The 21804-nt window shown below is 35.6% G+C and overlaps 1 protein-coding gene across 1 annotated transcript in view; it reads left to right on the top strand.

Annotated features, from left to right (window-relative positions):
- The window catches only part of EDIL3 (EGF like repeats and discoidin domains 3), a 227730-nt gene that overhangs the window by 202052 nt on the left and 3874 nt on the right, over window positions 1-21804 (top strand). Inside the window, exon 10 of the mRNA XM_030467107.1 lies at window positions 15391-15546. Coding sequence (XP_030322967.1) covers window positions 15391-15546 — 156 coding nt within the window. The remainder of the gene's footprint in view (window positions 1-15390; window positions 15547-21804) is intronic.

The raw sequence follows: 21804 nt of genomic DNA, 5'->3' as shown, positions 1-21804 counted from the left end.
TTCAGGTTTGGTACCAAAACTAATGCAAATAATCAGTTCTAGAAAATCTCTGATTCTGAATACTTTTCTTAAGAGATTCCCTTCCTTCTGGAGATATCTCTGTGAAATTATCTGAATAACAGTATAATTAATTAGAGGGAGGTGGAGAGGTGAAAATTAAAATCAAAAAACCTAAACAAAACAACCTAATGGCTTTCTTCCTGTGATAATATATAAATTTAGCATTAGATAAGTACCGGGAAAAGAAAGAAAAAATTAAAATTCACTTTCCTTCAGAGCAGACCCTTTCCCTCATTCCACTGGTCAGCATCATTTTACTTAAGCCAGTTCACAGGGTTTTCCCAGGATCTCTTGCTGAACTACCATGACCAGACCACTTTGCCAATCTGGGGAATGCTGCTTCTTCTCCTGGATACAGTCCAGGGCTCTCATTCCACCCAGTTACCCCTCTATCCATTTCTTCAGTGTTTTGACATTAAAGGAAATGTTAAAGTACTTCCTGCCATATGGCCAGAATTATGCACTAAGGCTATAAAAATTATTGAAAATTATTCCTATTGGTCCTTTAGATACTTGGTGACTGCTCATGTAAACAGCTTATCCCCATTATGCATGGGGATAGATGAGACTGTCATGAAAAAGAATTGACATTTCCCTCAAAATCCATTTTCACTTAACTAATTTTCTGCAGTTATGAATTCCAAAATCAAGACAGCAGCTTAAACTTCCTTTTCTCTATTAAATGTTAGTTAAGTTTTAGTTGTTTAAAATATTTTCTTGTTTCTAATAGATTGGTAGATGCCATATCCATCACTATTGATTTCCAGCTCTCACTCACTATCTAATAAAAGTGGCAGCAACACTTTATACTTCAAAGCCTTTGACTGTTTGTCTTTTGTCTGGTGCTTCAGCAAGTAATTTCTTTAATTCTGTTTTGCAACTCTAGAAACCTCTGCAATATTCCTTAGACCTGAGGTATCTCAGTTCATTTGCTGTGTCCAGATAGCTTGAGTTTTCTTCTCCACATGCACAGACCTCCAGACATCTTTACATAAATTGTTCTGCATGGGATCCTGGGTCCAACTTTTCAATTGTACCTTGGGATGGGTAGTATTTTATCTTAAAAATGGTTGAGATTTTAGGAGGCTGTATCTCTACAGAGCACAGCTGGATGAAAAAGATGCCCACCTTGGAAGCCTGCTGAGGTTTCTTTTATATCTGTCTATTATCTTCAGGTCACCAGCAGCACTGCAGCAGATTCATGTTTCTAGCTTCTCCTGAAACCTTAAAACAGTCCACTTGCTGCCAAAATGTCTTTCATCTGGTTGCTTTGCTCGTATTTTGCTGCAAAACTAGTGGAAGGTTCTGCAGCTTGATGTGCTCAAGTGATAAACTTGAGACATATTTTCCACAGGTCTTTTATACAGTTACCATTGAGCTTAGATGATTTAAGAAAAACAACCCTCCCTTAAATAGCAGAGTGAAGCAACAAGCAATGTCTTATTCTAATGATTTTCTTGCTGATTTTGGATAATGGAATTAGCTAAACAATACTAGGGAAAAGAAAGTTGCTGGAAAAGATATAAGGTTTGTTGATGACTGGCAAAGAAATTCTTAAATAAATTTCTACAGAGTTTACAAATGTGATGATTGCCAGTAATATAATACATTTGGGTTGGCTGTTTTCCTGCCAATCTGGCCTCCAGACCAAGACAGTATTACTGGGAATTTTCATCAACACCATTGGAAAACAATTGTCTCAGTGCTGCTGTTGACTTCTCTTTCTACTTAATGTCATCACCTATTGTACACCACAAAATCTCTTGTTTCAAAACAAAGGGAAAAGTATGTCCCAATTATTTTTTCACTTGTTTTTATGCACATACAAAACCATCTGTATCTGCCAACCCTCATGCCATTGTAGGACCTATTTATCCCCTTCTTCTATCATTTTTTTGCTATGTTTAAGCTTCTAAGTGATCAAATGAAAATTTTTATTTATAGGCTAAACCAGAGCCACCTTCAATTCAGTTTTTCTTATAAAATACTCATAGAAAGTAGACTTTGTGCTACATTTCACCAGCATATACAAAATGTGTCAGTGGTATCAGTTGTACTTTGTGCTACCAACATATCATCTGAAAGTGTCCAAATGTTGAGAAAAAATAAGGATTAAGAGAAAATTGAGGGTAACCATGCTTAATTCTATGGCAGCCTCATGTAGAGCACAACTCACATGAGCCTAGAGAGGCAGCCCGGATCTTTTTTGTATATTTCACCAAGTTTGTGGCTACATAACCAGATGCTGAGACCATATATATAAAATCTGCATATGTAATTTATAAATACCTTAAAATATCTTCTTCTAATTAGTTGTTTACGCTCCTTCTATACTCAATAGAAAGAGGGCAGGACCATCAGGGTCTACTGTAGGTGTTTTTAGTTTCCTGTTATGAATCACCCCAAAACTGTGGTTCTTTTGAATTCTGATGTACCCAGGATTGAGTCTGACGTATTTTAGTACTTTGTATTTACAGTGAAAATTTTGCTTTTACTTTATGCTAATAGCAGCACCTTCTGAAAATGCCATGCATTAAATTTTAATGCAAAGATGTTTTACACTGTCTTAAATTCCTGCCTGTTCTACCTAGCTATCCTTTCCACTGATTTGAAATAACGTGCTGTCTCTGCCTGTGAAACAAAACCCTCTTTTCCTGCCTTCTGAAAAAATAACAACATTACTACAAAACTGGCAAGATAGGAATACAGAAGGAAAGGATGCAAATGTGCTTCTGATTCATTCCTTCTTCTTCCATGGCAGTGTTTCAAAATAGCACCCACTTCCTTTCCTGATAACACCATTTATTGTTTTTGTAGGTAGACCTGAATTTGTTTTAGACTGAAGCATAATAGGACACTGTTGTTTCCCCTTTGCTATTTCCAAGCTCAAGCAGACAAAGGGAAATACAGATGAGGAAGATAAATGAAGTGACCTTGACACGGTCAAGTATCTTTAAGCAGTAAAAAATACCTGATTTAAAAACAGATGAGATAAAAGCCAGTGAAGGATGAAAGGAAAAGAATAGAGTGAAGCTAGCTGTAGTTCTGTTTTCTGATAACTTGATGCTTTGTTAAGTGGGCTGAGTCTAGGATTTTGTTGTTGTTTTTTTTTTTTATCAGCGTTGCATGTTCATTCCCAAATCATACTTCTTGACTAAGCAAGACACTTATATTAGATAATATAAGATGCATGTATCTGTCAAGATCATATAAGTAAAATATACAAAGGTCTTAGAAAGCTATTCTCTGCTGAGTGATCCTCTCAGTTTTGCATTCATATGCTTTTAGTCTTTACATCACTTTAAGAATACAGTGAAACCGCATTACAAGATTCTGGATAACATCATCATGTATTTCTTCAAAGCCTACTGTTCATTTTCTTATTCTTCTTCCTATACAGCACTGATAGAAACAGATTGGTTCCTAGCTTGGCAGCTGATGAAGAGATCATACAATTCTTGCTAAGTAAATAATGCAGTTGAGACATAAACACAAAGAAATAGTGGTGGCCAAGGACTAAATAATCTAATTTTTGGTTTTGGTTTCTGTGTTAACTCAGGTGTCAACTCAGATAGCAATGTACTGTGCAAGACCTTTCCACTCTGGTTAATAACATTCATCCTGCTTGATTCTCAGGTAACGCAAGAGTAGTTTCCCCATCAGAAAACATGACATAAGAGAAAAATCTGAGTAAGAAAGGTGAGAAGGAGAGGAGGAGAATTTAAAAGGGAAATCACAGTAGACATAAAAATACTACAACTAAATGTTTTTTCAATTATCTGGGCCTTGTTCAAGAGCACTTTGATACTTGTAATATAGAGTGTAAGAACAGCCTCGTGTCAGAATTTTCTCATGGATTTTGGGCTTGTGTAGAGAGACTCACAGGAGCTGAGATTTAACAGGTATAGAGAGAGAAATAGAAGCAAGTTTTCTCATAATGAAGCCATGTTTTTTAATCATCTTTGACATCAAGATGGCGCTGAGATAATATCTGAGTTGGCAGTGCTTGTACTTACATTTGGTAGTTTTCTCTACAATAACACAGATAATAGCTTGTTTTAAAGGAATGCATGCTTTAAAAGTCAGTCCTTGGGATTACAAGGAGAATTCTGCCTAATTATATCCTATACATAGCCAAGTCTTAATTGTTTTTATTGTTGGAGTGATCTCTTTAGGAGCTTCTTGTTTAATTAAACACAAGATATATTAATCCTATTTCAACCAAGCCTTTCTTTGTTGTATAATTAAGCAGAAGAATATTTTCACAATTAGAAGTTAATTCTATATATAGCTGGTAAATAGAAACACCTTTATAAAAAACACAGATGTTATTTCTAATGGTAAAAGTAAAAACATTGAGGCTGATCTTAATGGGTCATCTTTTTTAAGAGGTAATGAGGAATGTAACATATGAACACTATTTTCAGCTAAAAAGAAGAAGAAAACTCTAGGGATGGTTTTTAAAGGCTTTGCTGCATTTGGTTCGTGATCTCCCCCTGGCAACATCAGAAATACTACAAAGGCATGATAGAGTATTTATAGTATTTAGCTCCTATATTTATAGGAGCAGACCCTCACTGTATATACCTTTATCTGAATTTATTTTTATTTGTTTTACTTTGGAATGTTTCTCAGTTTGTCTTATTAATACTTCAGTTACATTGAACTCAGGAACTGCTGCTAAATACCAGTTATACAAATACTATTTTTCAGTTCTATATTTTCCTACACGATACTGAGCATCCTGAACTATCTGAAACCTCAGTAGCTCTTTGGAGGAATAGCCAAGACTTTCTTTTTTTGAAGAAGTGCATAACAGCTTCAGCTGATGCTGTTTTGTGGAGCCAAAGAATAAGTAAGAGATTTTTAGAACGTGGTTTATTGTCGCATTAGCTAATTTGCATCGCAATGGTGTGACTATAAAATATGGTGACCAATCAATGTGGCAAAGTACAGATGCCTCCAAACTCAATAAGGGCCTCAGAGCACAGCAGTCTCACATCTCCAAACAACACACAAGTCCAGCGTGGAAGAAACCTGAGTTGTTTTCAGTGTCTTTCATTGAGCCTATGTATGTTCTTCATCCAGTTCAACAGGATCTCTGGAAATACCATGATTTTCTTCCACATATCTTGCAGGCTAATAGATGCACAATGAATGGGGTGATGAACTTCATTTAAAGATTGTGGGCATCCCAAGAATGAACTGTACATTAGGAGAACATGTGCCAAATCCAAATGAGGAAATAGGAGTGATAGCCTGGACATCAGTAGACTGATGCTTGGTGACTAATGAACAAATGATGCATTAATTTGGCTCCTTAGACAAGCTTGCCTGTTTCCTGCCAGCAGAGCTGTCTCCACTGAGAGGACTGCCTCACTCAAAAAAAACCCCTCAGAACTGCTTTAAAACAGGTGCCAGTTTAGTTATTAGTGGCTGGCCATTTTTCTCAGCATGTGCCACCAAACTATTTAGTCTTTTCACCTCCTTCAAATGTGCATTGATATAAATTGCAGGACTACAGAAGGATTTGCTTTGTATTCCAAAATACATCAGAAGGGTTGTTTTTATTTGAGAGAAGCTTAAAAGTGTTGTTTTCCAAGGTTCATGGCAATAATTCATAGTCCTAGTAAGTCTTTTGATATTAAAAAGTAAATCTCCTTTTTAGGAGAACTTAAGAGTTATTTGAGGGTTATTATTAGAGATTTTTAAACTAGTTTCCTTTATTTTCTTTATTCCCCGTCATACTCTCTGTAATTTTGTGTTGCTAAGTCAATCTGACTCTACAGAAAATGTATTTTTTCAATTCTAATATAATTTTCCATCTAAACTATACATCATAAATAAAACACAAGACAATGAAGGAATTTTTGAAAAATTTTTCATGTTTGAGTGACTTTATATCTCTGCAGATGTATACATGGAGAGTGCAATCTTTTGCCTTTTTTTTACTATAATTTCTTAAATTTTCTAATTGCATTCCGCTCTTGTAATAAAATGTCATAAAATGTTAGGCAAGAGGGGCAAGGTATCCAGGAAGGGCAAGAGAAGATACTTAGCAAAGAATGCAGTTTCATAGTTTTGGGTCAAATTTCAAATGGAATAATAGCATTCTGGTAAAAAACAGTTCAACTGGAAATAAATGTCTTGTTGAGTAGCATCTAATTGTGACTTTTAAAATGCCTGTCATCTATTATGGAGGTTCACCCAGAAGGTGGAAATTGTAGCTAATCAATTTACATTGTCTTCCTCCCACACTGTGTGAGCCTTTTCATTTAATTTTGACTGAAACAAGAACTGAATTCTGGGAATTAGATTTTATTTCTTGCACTGGTAGATATAAGCAAATTAAAATTTAACACACAGGAAAATAAATGAAAACATTAAAATTAATTTTTCAGATTTAATCTGTTCCTCAGTTTTACAGAGAACTGTAAATCTCATTTGAGCATTGCACTTCAGCCATTTAGGCAATGTGGTCTTTAGAACGGGGAAAGAGACTCTGTATGAGCAGCTCTCTGGACAATTTTTTCATCTGTCACTTTGCATTTTATCCCTCCTTAATTTTCCAGATTAAGGGGAAATTAAGTAAAAAGAAAGCTAAAAAAGGCATTGTTTATAAAGTACAGCTCTCTTCACTGAGCAGCCTTTGATTTTAATGATTATGTAGTGGGGATAAAACAGAGGAAGGCAGTTCTGTAATTTTGTTATATTAATTTATTACACCAACTTTAGGACCACATTGCCCACAATAGACTGTAGGAGCTATTTGAGAGGATTTTTACAACTCTGGAACTGCCATTAACTAACCCATTACAGTAAGATAAAATTTTCTTGTACAGAAACACTAATATCCAAGATAAACAATATCTACTTGAAGCAGAATACAGCTAGTGTATGTTCAGATGTGGATAGCAGCATGCTGATCTTCACTCTTTGAATAGTATTTAAGAATCAATGGTGTGATATTTCAAAAATAAGTATCAGAAATCTGATCCAGAAAGTGGTGAAGTCAGGGTAAATACTGGGATTTATTTCTGTGTATTTTTGCTGTGATACATAGGACAATGACTGGGAGTAAAGCACTTCAACCTCTTAGTCACACACCTCTATCATACTAAAGTAATCTCTCCTGTTCAGCTCAGGATTAATTGTCCTTACTTTCCGGTAAATTATTTGTAACTCAGTTGTATAAAGTACTTGACAGACTTTTCTGAGTTTGGTTTTGAGTTCTGAGTTGTTGGTTTTTTAACTTTGAGACCAATCTTCTTAATTCTTAGTTTGTAGTATAACAAAAAAAATCAGAGAAGAATATGGAGAAAGTGGTCTGGGAAAGTAATATTCAGTATTTTTCACAATAGAAGAATCAAGTGGTATCACATGAGATTGGCAAGTGGCAGGCCTATACAAATAAAAGGAAAGATATTCTCATTAAGGGCTAGCATTGAGCTTACTGTAGCAATAGTAGTCAATATCATACCAGTCCATACCATACCTCTACAAACTGGGGATTTAGGAATTTCTTGCTTTTTGCAGCCCCCATTTTTCCTTTGTGCTGCCCATAAAATGGATAAGCTACTGCCTGTTGTTCATGGGTTAGGGAAGTGTGCGTGACAAGGACTAGAAGACACTGGGAGTCAGGTCGTAGGAAGCTGTTATACACAATGCATAATAGGCCAGAGAAACTCCAGCACATTTTTTTGTGACTGAAAAGTTGATTTGAGTGCAAGGGGAGACTCAATATGAACACATCCAGTTCTTACAGGAAGAGATTCAACAGGAATTAATAAATAGACAAAACACATAAGGCTCAAGAAATGTCCTTACATCAAACTGATGGAGACTGCAGGTGTAATAAGCCAACAAATATATATATTTTGTATCCACATTTGGAAGCCCAATGTTGGGCCCTTGGTTTGCACCAGCACAGCTTGTCCTCTTCCATCAGCCTTCTGTAGAGACCTCTAGCATACAAGCAAAGATACTGCAATCAAGGGAAAGGAAAACTAACCAGAACAAGAAGGCTGTGACAGCATGATATTTTATTATGCTGATTTTCTCTTTTTTTCTTTTTTTTTCTTTCCATTTTATTTTTATTTTTTCTTTCAGATTTCTGTGCAGTTCTATCATTAGGAGAAAGCTTAGAGAAATTCCTATTTCATTTAGCTGGAAGTAAAGTTTTAGTTCTTCAAGCCAAATATGGTCCTGCTGTTTTAATTTTTTTTAATTTTTTTTTTTTAATTCCATTTCTGACAGCGTGAACTGAATTGTTTATTTATTTCTTAAACTTTGGGGGGAACAGGAAAATATTTTTCTCCATAACTCCAGGCTTGGTCAACAACTTTAGCAAAGCCTTAATCCCTGAAATCAGTCATGCCTTGTGGTTTCCGCAAACTCCGCAGTAGGTGCAGAGAGCTGATAAGCGTTACAGGGTGTTTTGGAAGCCAAGAAAATGCATCTGTGTCAGATCAAAGGCACTGAGTCCTAGGGTTGGATATGTCCTGCTAGTAGCCAAGTCTTATTTTGACCAGAGGTCTATTTACAGAGCTCTGTAATAGGGCCTCTAGGGTGTCCTTTTGACTAATAACAGATAATCTTTCTTATGTCCTGGAGAATGAAGATTAATAGACCTTTTAATTGTATTCAAACCAGTACATTACAAGATTATTGCCTTTAGAAGTGCCAAAACATTTAGTGTGAAATGAAAAATAAACTTCATTTCTTCTGTAAACCTGGAAAAACACTTCTTTCACTGAAAAGGCCAAAGCCATCTCACAGACTGTAGTACATCAGTTTTGCTTATTTCTGCTGGTTGCTAATGGTGGAAACAAAAGCCTGTCCTATCATTTCAGGGCGGGAAACACAAAAATAATAATAATAAATAATAAAAAAAAGAGGGGAAAAAAACAAATAAGCTTATTTTTTCAAAGTCTAGTAGCACATTTTTGACATTTCTAGTTTAGAGCTACAGTGGCTTATTTGTATGAAACAGGTTATGAATAATAATCCTGGCTGACAGATGGGTAAAGCAATTCTTAAAAAGAATGGTTGAATGATGCTGTCTTGGCTGCATTTCCTATGAAAACAGAGCTTTTAAATACAAAGAGGTAATATCAGCCTAAAATTCCACTTGTCTTCCATGGAGATTTAACTTTCTTTGAGGCAGGTTTTTCTTAGTATTTTAACAGTTCAGTGGTTTTATTAATTATTAGTCACTTTGCTGTATCTTATGTGAAAGCATATCTTCAGTTTACTTGTTGATCTATATCCCAGATACTCATAGATTATCAGGACACTTTTATGTACTGCACAAAATACTTGCAACATAATTAATTGCCTGAGAAAAAGTGGCCAGGTGAATAATGAACTTCTGTATTGCCACCATTATTTTTCATTTTAAAAATAAAATGAGCTGCTCATGCAAAGGTGAGTCCATTTATGATCCCAACACTTTTACAAAGATATTTATCAGCCCTCTAATAAAAGGTGTCACATCATCTTCCCCACTGAAAACCAGGCAGAAGCTGCAGTAATTCATTTATATGGAAGAGTTGTGCTTTCCCAGGCATTGCATCACCATCCTTTGATTTAAGTTTGAAACCTGTGATGCACTGAAAACCTAACATAAGTGAAATCTGAGATATTTCTCTTTCTCCTTACTGCAGTTCAGGAGCTGACACTGTCCTGGGGTGCTGATATAAAATGTTAACTTCATCCCTTTTCATAGTTCTGGTTATCAAGTGTCAGTCTGAAATTCACAGTTAAATAGACCACATTTCCCCTGCTTACAATCTTTCTTGCAACCTGCTTACAAGTTTTCTCCTGTCTGTGTTTACCAGTATTTTGCTGCTGTTTTACCCACTCCACCATCTGAGAATCCCTGCAATGGTCTTTTAATCAGAAAACCAGAGGATTCACACTGGAATGGAGCTCGCAGCATGGGCATGCAGGAAACCATGCTGATAAATTTGCTAATCAGTATGGTTTAGTAAAATAAAGAGAAGTAACCATACTCCTTCCTAACACTTCTTTCAGTCTAAAGGGAGTGGAGCATGCCTGCCTGGCATTTGTGGACGAATCTAACTCATGGATGAGAAGAAAGGCAAGCAGCAATTGAAATGGTCAATATTTTTCATATATATATATATATATATATATATATATTTTACAATGGTAATACTTCTTCTCTGTGTATTATTTTCACTTTTAGTAATAGTCAAACATTTTATATTAGAAGTTTTCAGCATCATTATTGTTAGTACAGGAATAACGCCTTTAAATTTTATCTTCCAGAAACTATACTCCTGGAAGCTACTTCTAATTATCAGCCAGTTTTATGCAATTTTTGCTTTGAGAGGCATGTACATTATGTAAAGAACTGAATGTAAATCAGAGGGTTTTTGCTTATTTCCATATCTATTTCCAGCTCTAACTAGGTGCTGGGATCAGCGAATTGCACTGCACAGTCACTGCTTGCAGTAATGTTCATCTGGAGTCCTTGACACAAAGATAGCACAATATACCATCAGAGTTGTATCATGAGCTACTCATAATCATAATTTATTCTTTTTTAATTATGACAAAATATTGTTTTATCCTTGGCTTTCCCACAAGAACGCCAATTGATTGATCCCAGACTGAAAGGTATTACAGATTTTATTAACTCCTCAAGTGTACTAATGCACTTAAGATGTCTAAGCCTGCCTAATCTCTGATAATTTACTAGACTATTTTTAAATCTCTTAGCGTCATCAAGCACTGATAAGCTTTGAATATTCCATAGCAAATAGAGAGAATATTGCTGATTTATTGATGTGTTCTTGACTGTTGGTGACCAATGCAATCAACTGTGTTATCTCTACTCAAGTCCTCATACTTACAGTAAAAATACTCCCATACACAGATGTAAAATAGTCAATTTTTGGAGGAAAGTTATAGGTGTGATCATCAATGTTGTTATAGTTTTGAAATACTAAGTTTTCTCTTACATTAGACTAAGCTTAGGCATGGACATACCATGTACTGCCATTTCCTCTGAGAACATGAATACTCCCTGATAAGTTGTGAGAGTTACCAAAACTCGCTGAAGTCATTCCAGTTGCAGGATCAGTATGAAAACAATATTATCTTGTGTGTGCTGCAGGCAGGATTTACCAGTGAACTGATATCACTGTGGAACTTCAACTGCCTTGAGTTCCTGTAGGATATGAGTAGCAGCTCCCTTTGGTGCTTATGAAAATTCAGATCCTAGGGCTAAAATTTACTGCTTTTTTTCTTTTTCCCCCCCTTTTTTTTTTTACATTTTAGGTTTGAGATAGCAATAAAAAGAGATTAGTCATGGTTTAGTAAAGTGTGGGTATGAAAAGTTTCTCCGTAAGAAATAGATGCTACCTTCAAAATGGCTATGCAGTTGATCATACATATCAGATTTACACGAATTTTAATAAAACGTTGAGGAAATATATCAATCCAGGTGGGTTCTTTTTCCCATAATACATATAAAACCATTATTATTAAGTACGTAAATAAATTAATGACAGATTAGTCCAAGAGGACTACATCGGGTCCAGAGGCACTATAGCTGTTTTCAATCTCAGTACATATAAATACAGTTTTGGTGCTTGCAGATCCAAACTGGTCTATGGACAGCTGTCCCAGCTGCCAAATTCGTCATCCTTATCTTCCTGAATGTTGCCAGGTAGAAGGTCTCTGCGCCTATAAGTTGCAGTTCTCTATGAGTTTGGGTTCAAAGGTGACAATAGTAATGAGGAGCATATTTGAATAGTCAGATGCTGAAAACTGAGATTTATGAGCTTCAGATCACTCAGAGCAAGGACAGTGCATAAATATGACTCTTCTGATAGAGGAGAACTATTTAGAGTACAAGTACCGGTTACTCCACATTTAACTGCACACTGACACACAATAGATGGTGTTTGTCCATGTAGGGTTCATTAAAATTTTTTCCTATTCAGGTGGATTTATCTTTGAGCCTTTTCTTTTTTTTTTTTTTTTTTTTTTTTTTAATTAATTATCTTCCAAATCACATAGAATCATCTTTAACATCTGAAGAAAGGTGGGAAACAGATCTGTGCAAAGGGAGTAGCTATAGCCCAAGAGAGTTCTTTTCCAACACAAGATGTTAAACTGCTTTTTGATCAAATGCTTGTAGAAATGTACATTAAACTGTAAACCATGGTTCTTCTTGTAACCAGTTAATAATCCTATCAGCCGCAGACTAATTACCTCTGCTTCTTTCTAAATTCTGCTGCATTGAAAAAGCCAAAGTCACATTCTCATCCTGATAATCACATTCAACTTTGAAGACTATATAGTGGTTGAATGTTAATCCAACTTCTCTCCCTGCTAATTTGTTTCATTGGCTGTTACTTGCTATCTGCACTATCTGATAAAATGTGTTCTGCAGCCTGACAGGAAGTTATGGCTTGCACTTAGGCTATTTAATGCAGATGTTTTGCCGAAAATGTTGTGTAAATTCTTCTCACATTTCTGCTCTAAAACACTTTCAATAGGAAGAATGAAAAGTAAGGATAGTAACCCCTTGCAGAAGGCAATAAAACAACATAGTAAAAACTGTATTTGTTTAATACTGGCTAATATCAGTCTTTATAGCCTGCAAGTGTCTCATCAGCTTATGAATAAATAAGTAAATAAGATACTGGAATTTGAGAAGGAAATGCTGGTGCTATGTGTTTTTATTCTTTTCTTCCATCTCCAACAAAACATATCATCTATATTGTCATTACTGTCAAAGCCTAGAGCAGAGTCTGTTTATTCATTGCTTCTTTTTTAAAATACAACACATACACGAACATGCACACAAATTCTACTGTATAAGTCCTTCAGAAAAGGACAGAACAATGCCAAATTACCCTTCATCTTTGCACATTATTTTCCTGAACAAGAATACAAGGCCAGTGGATATGTCCTATAAGCACAAAAAAAATGTTAGTAGAAAATTTTTATTAACACAGGATCTGTGTGATGATAAAGATTTATTTTGATTTTACCTATGAAATCCCCTGAATCTTAATGAGAATTTTTTCTCCCTGTCTTGAATTTCAATGAGAAATACTGACTGTCTTGGCCATGTTAAATATTTGTGAAATCCTTTTAGATTACTTTCAACATTTTATAAACAACTGGTTTTTATGGAGACATTTTTCAAGTTAACAGGAGAGACATTAGCTTTCAATATAAGAAGTGTTCTCAGCTAAAATAAGTTTGTACTTGGAAAATATTAATGTTACAATTATTTATAAAGGGTATCGAAAGTTGACTCTGAAATTTTTAGTTCAAATGCTGCCTAGAACTGTGGACCAACTACTTATTCCTTACTGGATCAGCCTTTTTGTAAAACAGACTATTCTCTGGAGCCTTGGTGTTTATTAGTTCATGAAAGACTTATACTAATTAACAGTGTGCATTTCCCAGAGGGCCACTTAGGCTATGGAAGCATACCATGCTTCTATGGAAGCAAACCTCCATGCGGTCCTTACAGAAAAACAAAGTCCCTTCAAGCATTCTATGAGAGCATCCAAAGCAGACTCCTGCTCAGAGTGATGGTTGATGAGTCCCTCTTTCTCTCCTTTGAACACAGAGAAGATAAAAATTTTTTTCTTCCCAAGGATGCTTTCCTCACATTCTGAGGTGTCCCTCTGAGCTACATTGCTGCTATCAGATGGAAACAATTTAATTCATTCTGGTAGAAATAAAACTCTTGGACCTTCTTCAGACAATGTCATTTTCCACCTAATGTAATAGTATCTCAGTACTGAGGCTTTTAAGTTATTCCTTTTCTTAAAAGGTTTTGCTATTCATCATTTGCTACCTATCCTCAAATGCTGGTGCAGGGGTGTCCCTTTTCTTATAAATGTACCCTCAAATATTTTTTGTGTTTGTGTTTCTTTGTAGAGCCCAAACAGTAGTATCCATCTTTTAATGACATGAGCTTGGACTAGCTGTGGTCTTATGATAGTTTATTTTTCCTTCTCTTCTCGTAATTGATTTCTTGTGTATTATATCTTGTCTTTCTTTCTGCCTGGATTCACATTCTAGTCAAAATCTAGTATGCTCAGGGGCCCTCAGCTTCCTAAGATCACAAGGCTGGATCTTCAGCACTTGATCCACCAGAAATTCTTTATCTCTTCACCTTCTCTTTTTAAAGGTTTGCTGCTAAAATAATATCAGTCATCTTTTCGTGGAGTTAAGCACTCCTCTCATTTTACTATAATATTTTTACTATTAGTATCTCTTGCCTGATTTAACTGATAATATTAAAAATGCCAACTGCTTCACAGCCATTTGTCCATTTATTGTTTAAATCTGCCCTTTTTTCTTTTTTTTTTTTTCTTTTTTTTTTTTTTTTTTTTTTTTTGTCTGTCTATATTGCTGGAGGACACAGAATGAAGCCTTGATTTTACCTCACATTTAATAAAATGTCAATTTTTATAGGGAATTCAAATCCTCCATTCTTCCTATAAGAATATGTTGCTAGGTCAATTTACTTCTGTTATTGTATTCTGTTCCTTGAGCATTTTAATCCAAGTCATCTGGTCCGAATCTGTAATATTCAGTGTTGGGTTCTGGTTCAAAAGAATTGATCAGAGATATGCTGACCCATATGAAAGCTGCCTCAAAGCTCACATTTTATTAAGCTCTAAGATTCCTGCCTTGCATTTTTAAAGGCATTGTGCTAAGATTATAAAATAAAGGACTTGAAAAAATTCAAGGAATAAAAACTTCAGAGCTTCCTGGGCAGAAAAAGAAATGAAGCCTTAAAGAGTGAAGAAAAGTTCAGCTGTAAAAGAAGTATGATAGCAAATATTTTAAAAGACTTAGTAGAGCACAGACTCTGCTACTTGCAAAGGAAATGGAAAGGCACTTGTGACATCAGCCTCTGGCACTTTGTGTTCCTATTAATAGGAGCACATGGGAACACTTTCCCATTATGGATTATTTGCAGCAGAGGCTGATGTTTTGTCAGGACCACATATGACACCAGAATGGTCAATGGTATCAGATTATGTGTCATTAGGACTTATAAACAATAAGTAACAGAACACAAAAGTATTTTGACTCAGAGCCTGGAGAAGGAAAGTTATTGTTGGTGGTGGGCAAGGTTGCCAAGCAGAGCAAAGCCACCTCTTGGGTTTGGTCCCCATGGTCATATGCCCTAGAGCTATCTGCAAACTCTGTGTGACTGCTGTGCCATTTCACTTCAATCTGGTGTCAAGTTAGACTGTGAACAGAAGCTGTTCTAATTACATTCTCCTCTGTCATGCTTAATTTCTGTTTTGCTTTGTCTAGGTTGACCTGCTTGTCCCAACAAAAATCACTGGCATAATTACCCAAGGAGCTAAAGATTTTGGCCATGTCCAGTTTGTGGGGTCCTACAAGCTTGCCTACAGTAATGATGGGGAGCACTGGATCATATACCAAGATGAAAAACAAAAGAAGGATAAGGTAAAGCAAGGAGAAAATTTATATTTTGGTAACATTTGCAAGGGCCTACGTCTGTAATAACACCAGTGCTGGAAGCCTGTAGATCATTGTCTGCTGTCTCCTCTATAGGGTTCCATATGCATAGGATTGCATAGATAAAAGTCAAGGTGAATAAAAAAGAGTCATATAACACAGTGACATTCAGAGTGTAGTAATATCATAACTATCAGTGCAGTGCACCTGATTTAACGTTATTAAATATGGGACATAAAACTTTACAGTTCTCCATTTATTGAAATTATTTCTTCCTTTAACTCTAGAGGAGAAGGTATATAAATAGCAGTTTATTTGTATATTCAAAACTAGTGTGTCATTGTGTATTTTGACAAGTATTCACTATTTTATGTAATTTTCTGCAAAGCACATCTTTAATGTACCTCATTACCTAGACATTCTGGAATGATTTGGGGTTTTTTTGTTTGTTTGTTTGTTTTTCCTGGACATTAATCACTAGAATTTCAAATACCGAATGAAAAGATTATTTTTTTATTACACTATTAAATGAATACAAAACATAAAAAGTTTCACAGCTTTCTCTGCAAATGTTTAATGAAAGGCACATGGATAGTGTAGGTTTGATGATTAATTTAACTGTAGGTATCTAACTTTTCTCTTATTATTTAAAATATTATTCATTGTAATTGCATTTAAACTGTATAATACTTTTTTACTGCAAATACCTGAATTCATAATATCATCTGTTAAGAAAAAGAATGCAGCATATGCATTGCTTAAGGGAAACGTTAAGCAAGCTGACAAAATGTGAATTATTTATTAAAAACCTTCGTGAGATTATGTCTGATTGAAGCAAAAGATAAATTAATAAGAATACCAGATGCATGATGCATCTCATAATGGGTATGTCGAGTTTTAGCATCTGTATTCAGGGTGATAAATCTTCCACTTGTATTTATTTGCCTTAGAATAAACCAAAAATTCTTCAGTGAAAATTATTATCCTTCATATAGGTCAATTAAATACATTTATTTGAAATAAAGAGAAAGCTTTTTATGTGTGTTGTGTAAGTATAGGTAGATGTGTTGATGAGGTGTTAGGCAACTCCAGCTCTTAAGTGTGCCTGATTTTAAATGATTGATCATTTAACTGATCACAAATGTACACTCATTTACTAAGGAAACATTTTCTAAATTACTGGATTAAACATGTGCTCAAGTGTATGTATGTGACCATTACAGATATGTTACGTTTATAAGATTATTATCTAAAGGTGGCAGTGTAAATTCCCACTCTTTCAAGACCAATGGCAGTTATTGTGGTCGTATCCTGCACTGATGTTATTCCACATTAAATTCTAAAGGATTTTAGAAAGTAAAAATAAAATCAGTTGTTTTAGCCATTCAACTGAGCAGGTCCTGACACCAATGATTATGGATGTGTCTAGTATAATTGGTTGTCAGATAAAAATTGGAAGCAAACAACTCACCTTTTGTAGACATACCATAAATGCATTCAATATAAATGACAGATAGTTACTTCAGTACTCTGTACACATTGCATTTTGAATCCCTGGCATTTAAAAACAGAAGCAAAACATCTGTGAAAGAAATGTCTTCTCCAAGCCAAACTTACTATTAGCAAGATGTTTCATTTGTTATACTGAAAAAGGGAATGAACATGCATTCAGCACAAATGCAGGTTGGGCATAAAATGGATTGAGAAAAGTCCTGAGGAGAAAGACTTAGGGGTGCTGGTTGATGAGAAGCAATGTGCACTTGCAGCCCAGAAAAGAAGTATGGCCAGCAGGTCAAGGGGTGGAATTCTCCCCTCTCCTCTCATGAGATCCCATCTGCAGTACTGTGTCCAGTCATGGAGCCCCTAAAACAAGAAGGACCTGGAGCAAGTCCAGAATAGGCCATGAAGATATCAGAGGGTTGAAGCCCCTCTCTTATGAAGAGAGGTTGAGGAGTTGCAGTTGTTGATCCTGAAGAAAAGGCTCCAGGGAGACCTTACAGAGGCCTTCCAATACCTGAAGGGGATACAGGAAAGGTGGGGAGGGACTTTCTACATGGGCATGGAGTGATAGAACATGGGGTAGTGGTTTTAAGATTAATGAGGAGAGATTTAGATTAGATATTAGGAAGAAATTCTTTATCCTGAGGGTGGTGACACACTGGTTCAGCTTGCCCTGGGAAGTTGTGTCTGTCCCATCCCTGGAAGTGTTCAGGGTCAGGTTGGATGGAACCTGGAGCAACCTGGTCTAGTGCGAGTTGCCTGTGCCTATCCAGGGGGGTTGGAACCAGGTGGTCCTTAAGGTTTCTGCCAACCAGTAACACAGTAACAGTTGCAAGAAAATCTAAAAGAAAATGAATGCTCTTACTTAGCAGCACTGATCCAACCCACATTTGTTTGTAACATTTGCCAAGGCAATTAAATTCTTTTTGCTTTCATCATCGTCAGCATTTTTCGTCGTTAAATGCATAGTCCATTAGGAACAATGAAAACCTCTTAATCATTGTCTTATTAAAACATCTCCTATTCTGTATTAGTTTTCATCCCTAAGAATAAAATTGATGCATCTTATTATGCTTCTTTAACAAATCAAGAGCAATTAAAAGCAGAGTGTGATCAAATGCAATTAGATGGAAATCAGAAGTTATAACTTCTGAATTTAAATTTGCATGAAATAAACAAGACCACTTGATACAAGTCTAGATCTCAGTCTTTGATATAGAAATATTAATCCAAAGTATCTTCACTCTGTCTAATGGCAGAGTCTGACATTCCAGTCATTCAGTGAACTTTATAAGAGGGAGGAGTCTTCTTCAATCCCCTCTGAGGTCTTCTTAGCAGAAAATGGGAATCGGCAACCTCGAAGTGCCAAGTGCCTGCCTTCCTTCCTTCCTTCCTTCCTTCCTTCCTTCCTTCCTTCCTTCCTTCCTTCCTTCCTTCCTTCCTTCCTTCCTTCTTTCCTCACTAAGAATAAGTGCAAACATTCTTTCAGTCTGTCCTGTTTTCTCAGCCTTTCTGCTTGGATCAGCTCTTCCTTACATGTAGTTTGCCAAGCCTGTTTTAGTGTTGCAGTCTTTAGCAGAGAACTACCACCTGCTCCACCATTGTCCATATTGTAGCTGTGACATTGGTTATGATTTACTAAGGTATAACTCGATACTCATCATTACTAAATTTCACCACCGTGCATTACAGCAGTTCCACCAAATTGAATTCTGAATTTGAATTTTGATGCCCTATTCAAAAAAGCCAAAACTTCACCACATCTACACTTCTAACAAGCAAATCTACTGCCAACATCTATTTATTACTGAGAACAAGTAAATTGCATTAGGCCATAGGCAGGGAATATCACCCTGTAGAAGCTTTCAGTTTCAGGACTCTGATGGCATTTGCCCACTGGATGTGTACAGCACCAGTAATACTGCCTGCACTTTAGTGTGTGTACAGTGGAACAAAAATATAAGTGAAAAATTTAAAAAGCCCCACCCCCAAAAGAAAAAGAAAAAAAGAGCAGTGCTGTGTGTCTTCCACGGGGAGCAGAAAAGAAATAGCATCATTGGTCCTTTCTGATGCTAATATCTTTCACAGAATCCACAATTCCCTTAGCTTAAGATACAAGATTTAGCCCAAAATATGGGAATGTAGAAGAAACCATGTTTTGACATCAAAGTGAAACTATCATGAAATGTTTCTTCTGTCCCCTGGAGAAACAGAAGAGAGGTAAAAGATAGATACTGACAACTATCAACAGCAGCAAGAATAAACTATTCATAGTTTACCCTCATTCATTCTATGTATTAACTGAACATCTTGATTTCTTCTATGAAGAAGAGAATATACAATTTTTTTTATTTCCTCTTCAGGTGACTTACTTGTGCTGTACTCATCCTGTGATACCTGTGCAGCCATCCAATAATTTAGGAGAAAAATGGTTCCAAAAACTTCAAGAGAAGATGAGACAGGATAAGAGAAAAATAACTATTTTTGAAGTCCTAATCAAATATGTCATTTTGCGTTCTGGAAAAGCAAAAGATAAAAAGAATGTCTCAGACATAGAAATTATAGAGATATTTGTAGGCTGATAATAATGATTTGCTGATATTGTGACTTCAAAACATATTGAAGAGCTGAGAGCCTAATCCTGCCTAATGCTGAACATCTCCTTGTTCAGCAGTTACATCTTATGTATCAGCAGATCTCAGTGAATTCCTGAAGCTATTCACTTCTGCCTCTTCATCATTTGTGAAGCTGTTTTACAAAGGACAAAAATACTGGTATCTTCTATTCACCAGTGCACTGTATGCAGCCTTTATCTTTCATCAATCAACAAAGCAGTATTGAACAACAATTTAGTTTTTGGTTTGTTGTGGCTTTTTTTCCAAACATTAGGAAACACCATGTTCAGTTTTCTTCTTTGCACCATTTCAAATGAAAAAGCTTTTCCAAGAACAGTGGCTCTTGCAGCTCCTGTTTGGCTTCTGGTTATTTTATTGAGCAGCTATTTGAGTTCATATCTGTGCTGAACTTCTATGAATACAGATGAAAAGGTACTAGGGAATACCCATGTCTTTTAAAAATGAAGCCTTTTTCATTAATTTTAAATAGCTTGAAGTAGTAGCTTGGAAAATATTAAAGCTCTTCCTGTTGTCTTCAAGAAGCAGAATAAATTACATTGCAGGCTGGCAAGCAGGAAGAAAATGTATTTTAGAAAAAGGACCAGAGTTAATAGCTATCTTATTTTTCTCAACTAGAGGTCAGTAGCTCACTATGCCTCCAAAGCTAAGGACCTGCAAACCAAATTTGACCTTTTTTTTCCTTTTTAATCACATTCCACATGAGATTTATGAATTGCACAGCTTACTGTAGATAACTGAAGGCAAACTGCAATGTCAAATGGCATTTTTTTTAAGTTTTTCTTTTTAACTGAGAACATTTAAAAGTAGCATAAAGGAGCCTAGCAGTCTGCAGCACTGTCAGTCATTAGCAACCATCTGCAGTGCAATTACCTGCAGGTAGACAATGTACAGTATGTAAATGGTCATTAGATTTGTGCACAAAGTTGTGAACTAGTTATAACTTACATATTTTGCATATCTAGTTGAATGCAATGGCATCTAGAAGAATGTAATAGAAGAAAGAAAATTACTTAAGAATTAAAAATTAGGTCTTGTTATGTTAAAAGTCTTTCTTCTAGTAGTGTTAACATGATTTGTGTCAGATGAGAGTCTAGATACATTTGTTCTAGGCTGTGTCTCCAGCACACATATCCTTATCCTTCATACCATAGCAAAAGCTCAAGGGAGACAACATGCTCATATTAACAGTCTCTATGTTGAATATCTGTAAACATTTAGAAGGGAAGTTGATCTTCAAAATATTTCTCTTTTTACTTGGCTTTGAAATTTCTCTCAGAAAGATCTTATAAACTATGAAAACTGGAATAAATTCCCATTTTTCTAGCATCAAAAGATCAATCAAGTGGAAAAAATAGTGTGTTTCACAAGTTTAAATGTTCTATATGTCTAATATCTACTCAGAACTTAAGGATATAATATAGGTTGTGTAACACTGAAGCAAACTCCAAACAGAAGATAGGTCTAGCTATTAAAAAAAAAAAAAAAAAAAAAAAAAAAAAAAAAAAAAATTTAAAATTCCATCTGTAATATGAGTAGAATTAACTGCTCCATGAAATTAAATTCTTGAGGCCTGAATATTAAACTCTCACTTTAGCCATCATTATAGATAGAAGATACCAATAATGCTATGGTTGATGTACACTCTTCAGACATTGTAAGTTTCTGCAAGACATGAGATCCCGAGAGAATCTCTGGACAGAATTTTCAGCCTTATTGTGTATCCATTGACACTGCACAACAATCTTTCCCACTGTAGCCACCTGTTAATGGACATGCCCTAAAACCTGATTTCCAGCTCTACATTTGGAGCAGAGTAAACATGACTTGTAGTAAAGTTCTCTTTTCTCAAGCTATTTTTTGGGTATTTCTTCTAAATTATTCTATGAAAATCACCATATAGTTTTCTTTTTAAAATACACACCGGTTCTTTGGATTTTCTGCTTATGCCAAAATGCTTGGTTCTGTTGCAAAATCTTAACAAATATTTGAAGGCAAGACATACAAATTGCTTGTTGGTCACAACTGTAAGCAAGGGTAATTTATATTTCAGAAATCTTTTTTACAGAGAATATCAGTACATATTTGACAGGTTTTTGTTCTCTTCTGCATG

The sequence above is a fragment of the Calypte anna genome, chromosome Z (assembly GCF_003957555.1).
Source record: "Calypte anna isolate BGI_N300 chromosome Z, bCalAnn1_v1.p, whole genome shotgun sequence".
In the NCBI taxonomy this organism is placed as follows: Eukaryota; Metazoa; Chordata; class Aves; order Apodiformes; family Trochilidae; genus Calypte; species Calypte anna.
This window is presented reverse-complemented; position numbering and strand designations above follow the sequence as displayed.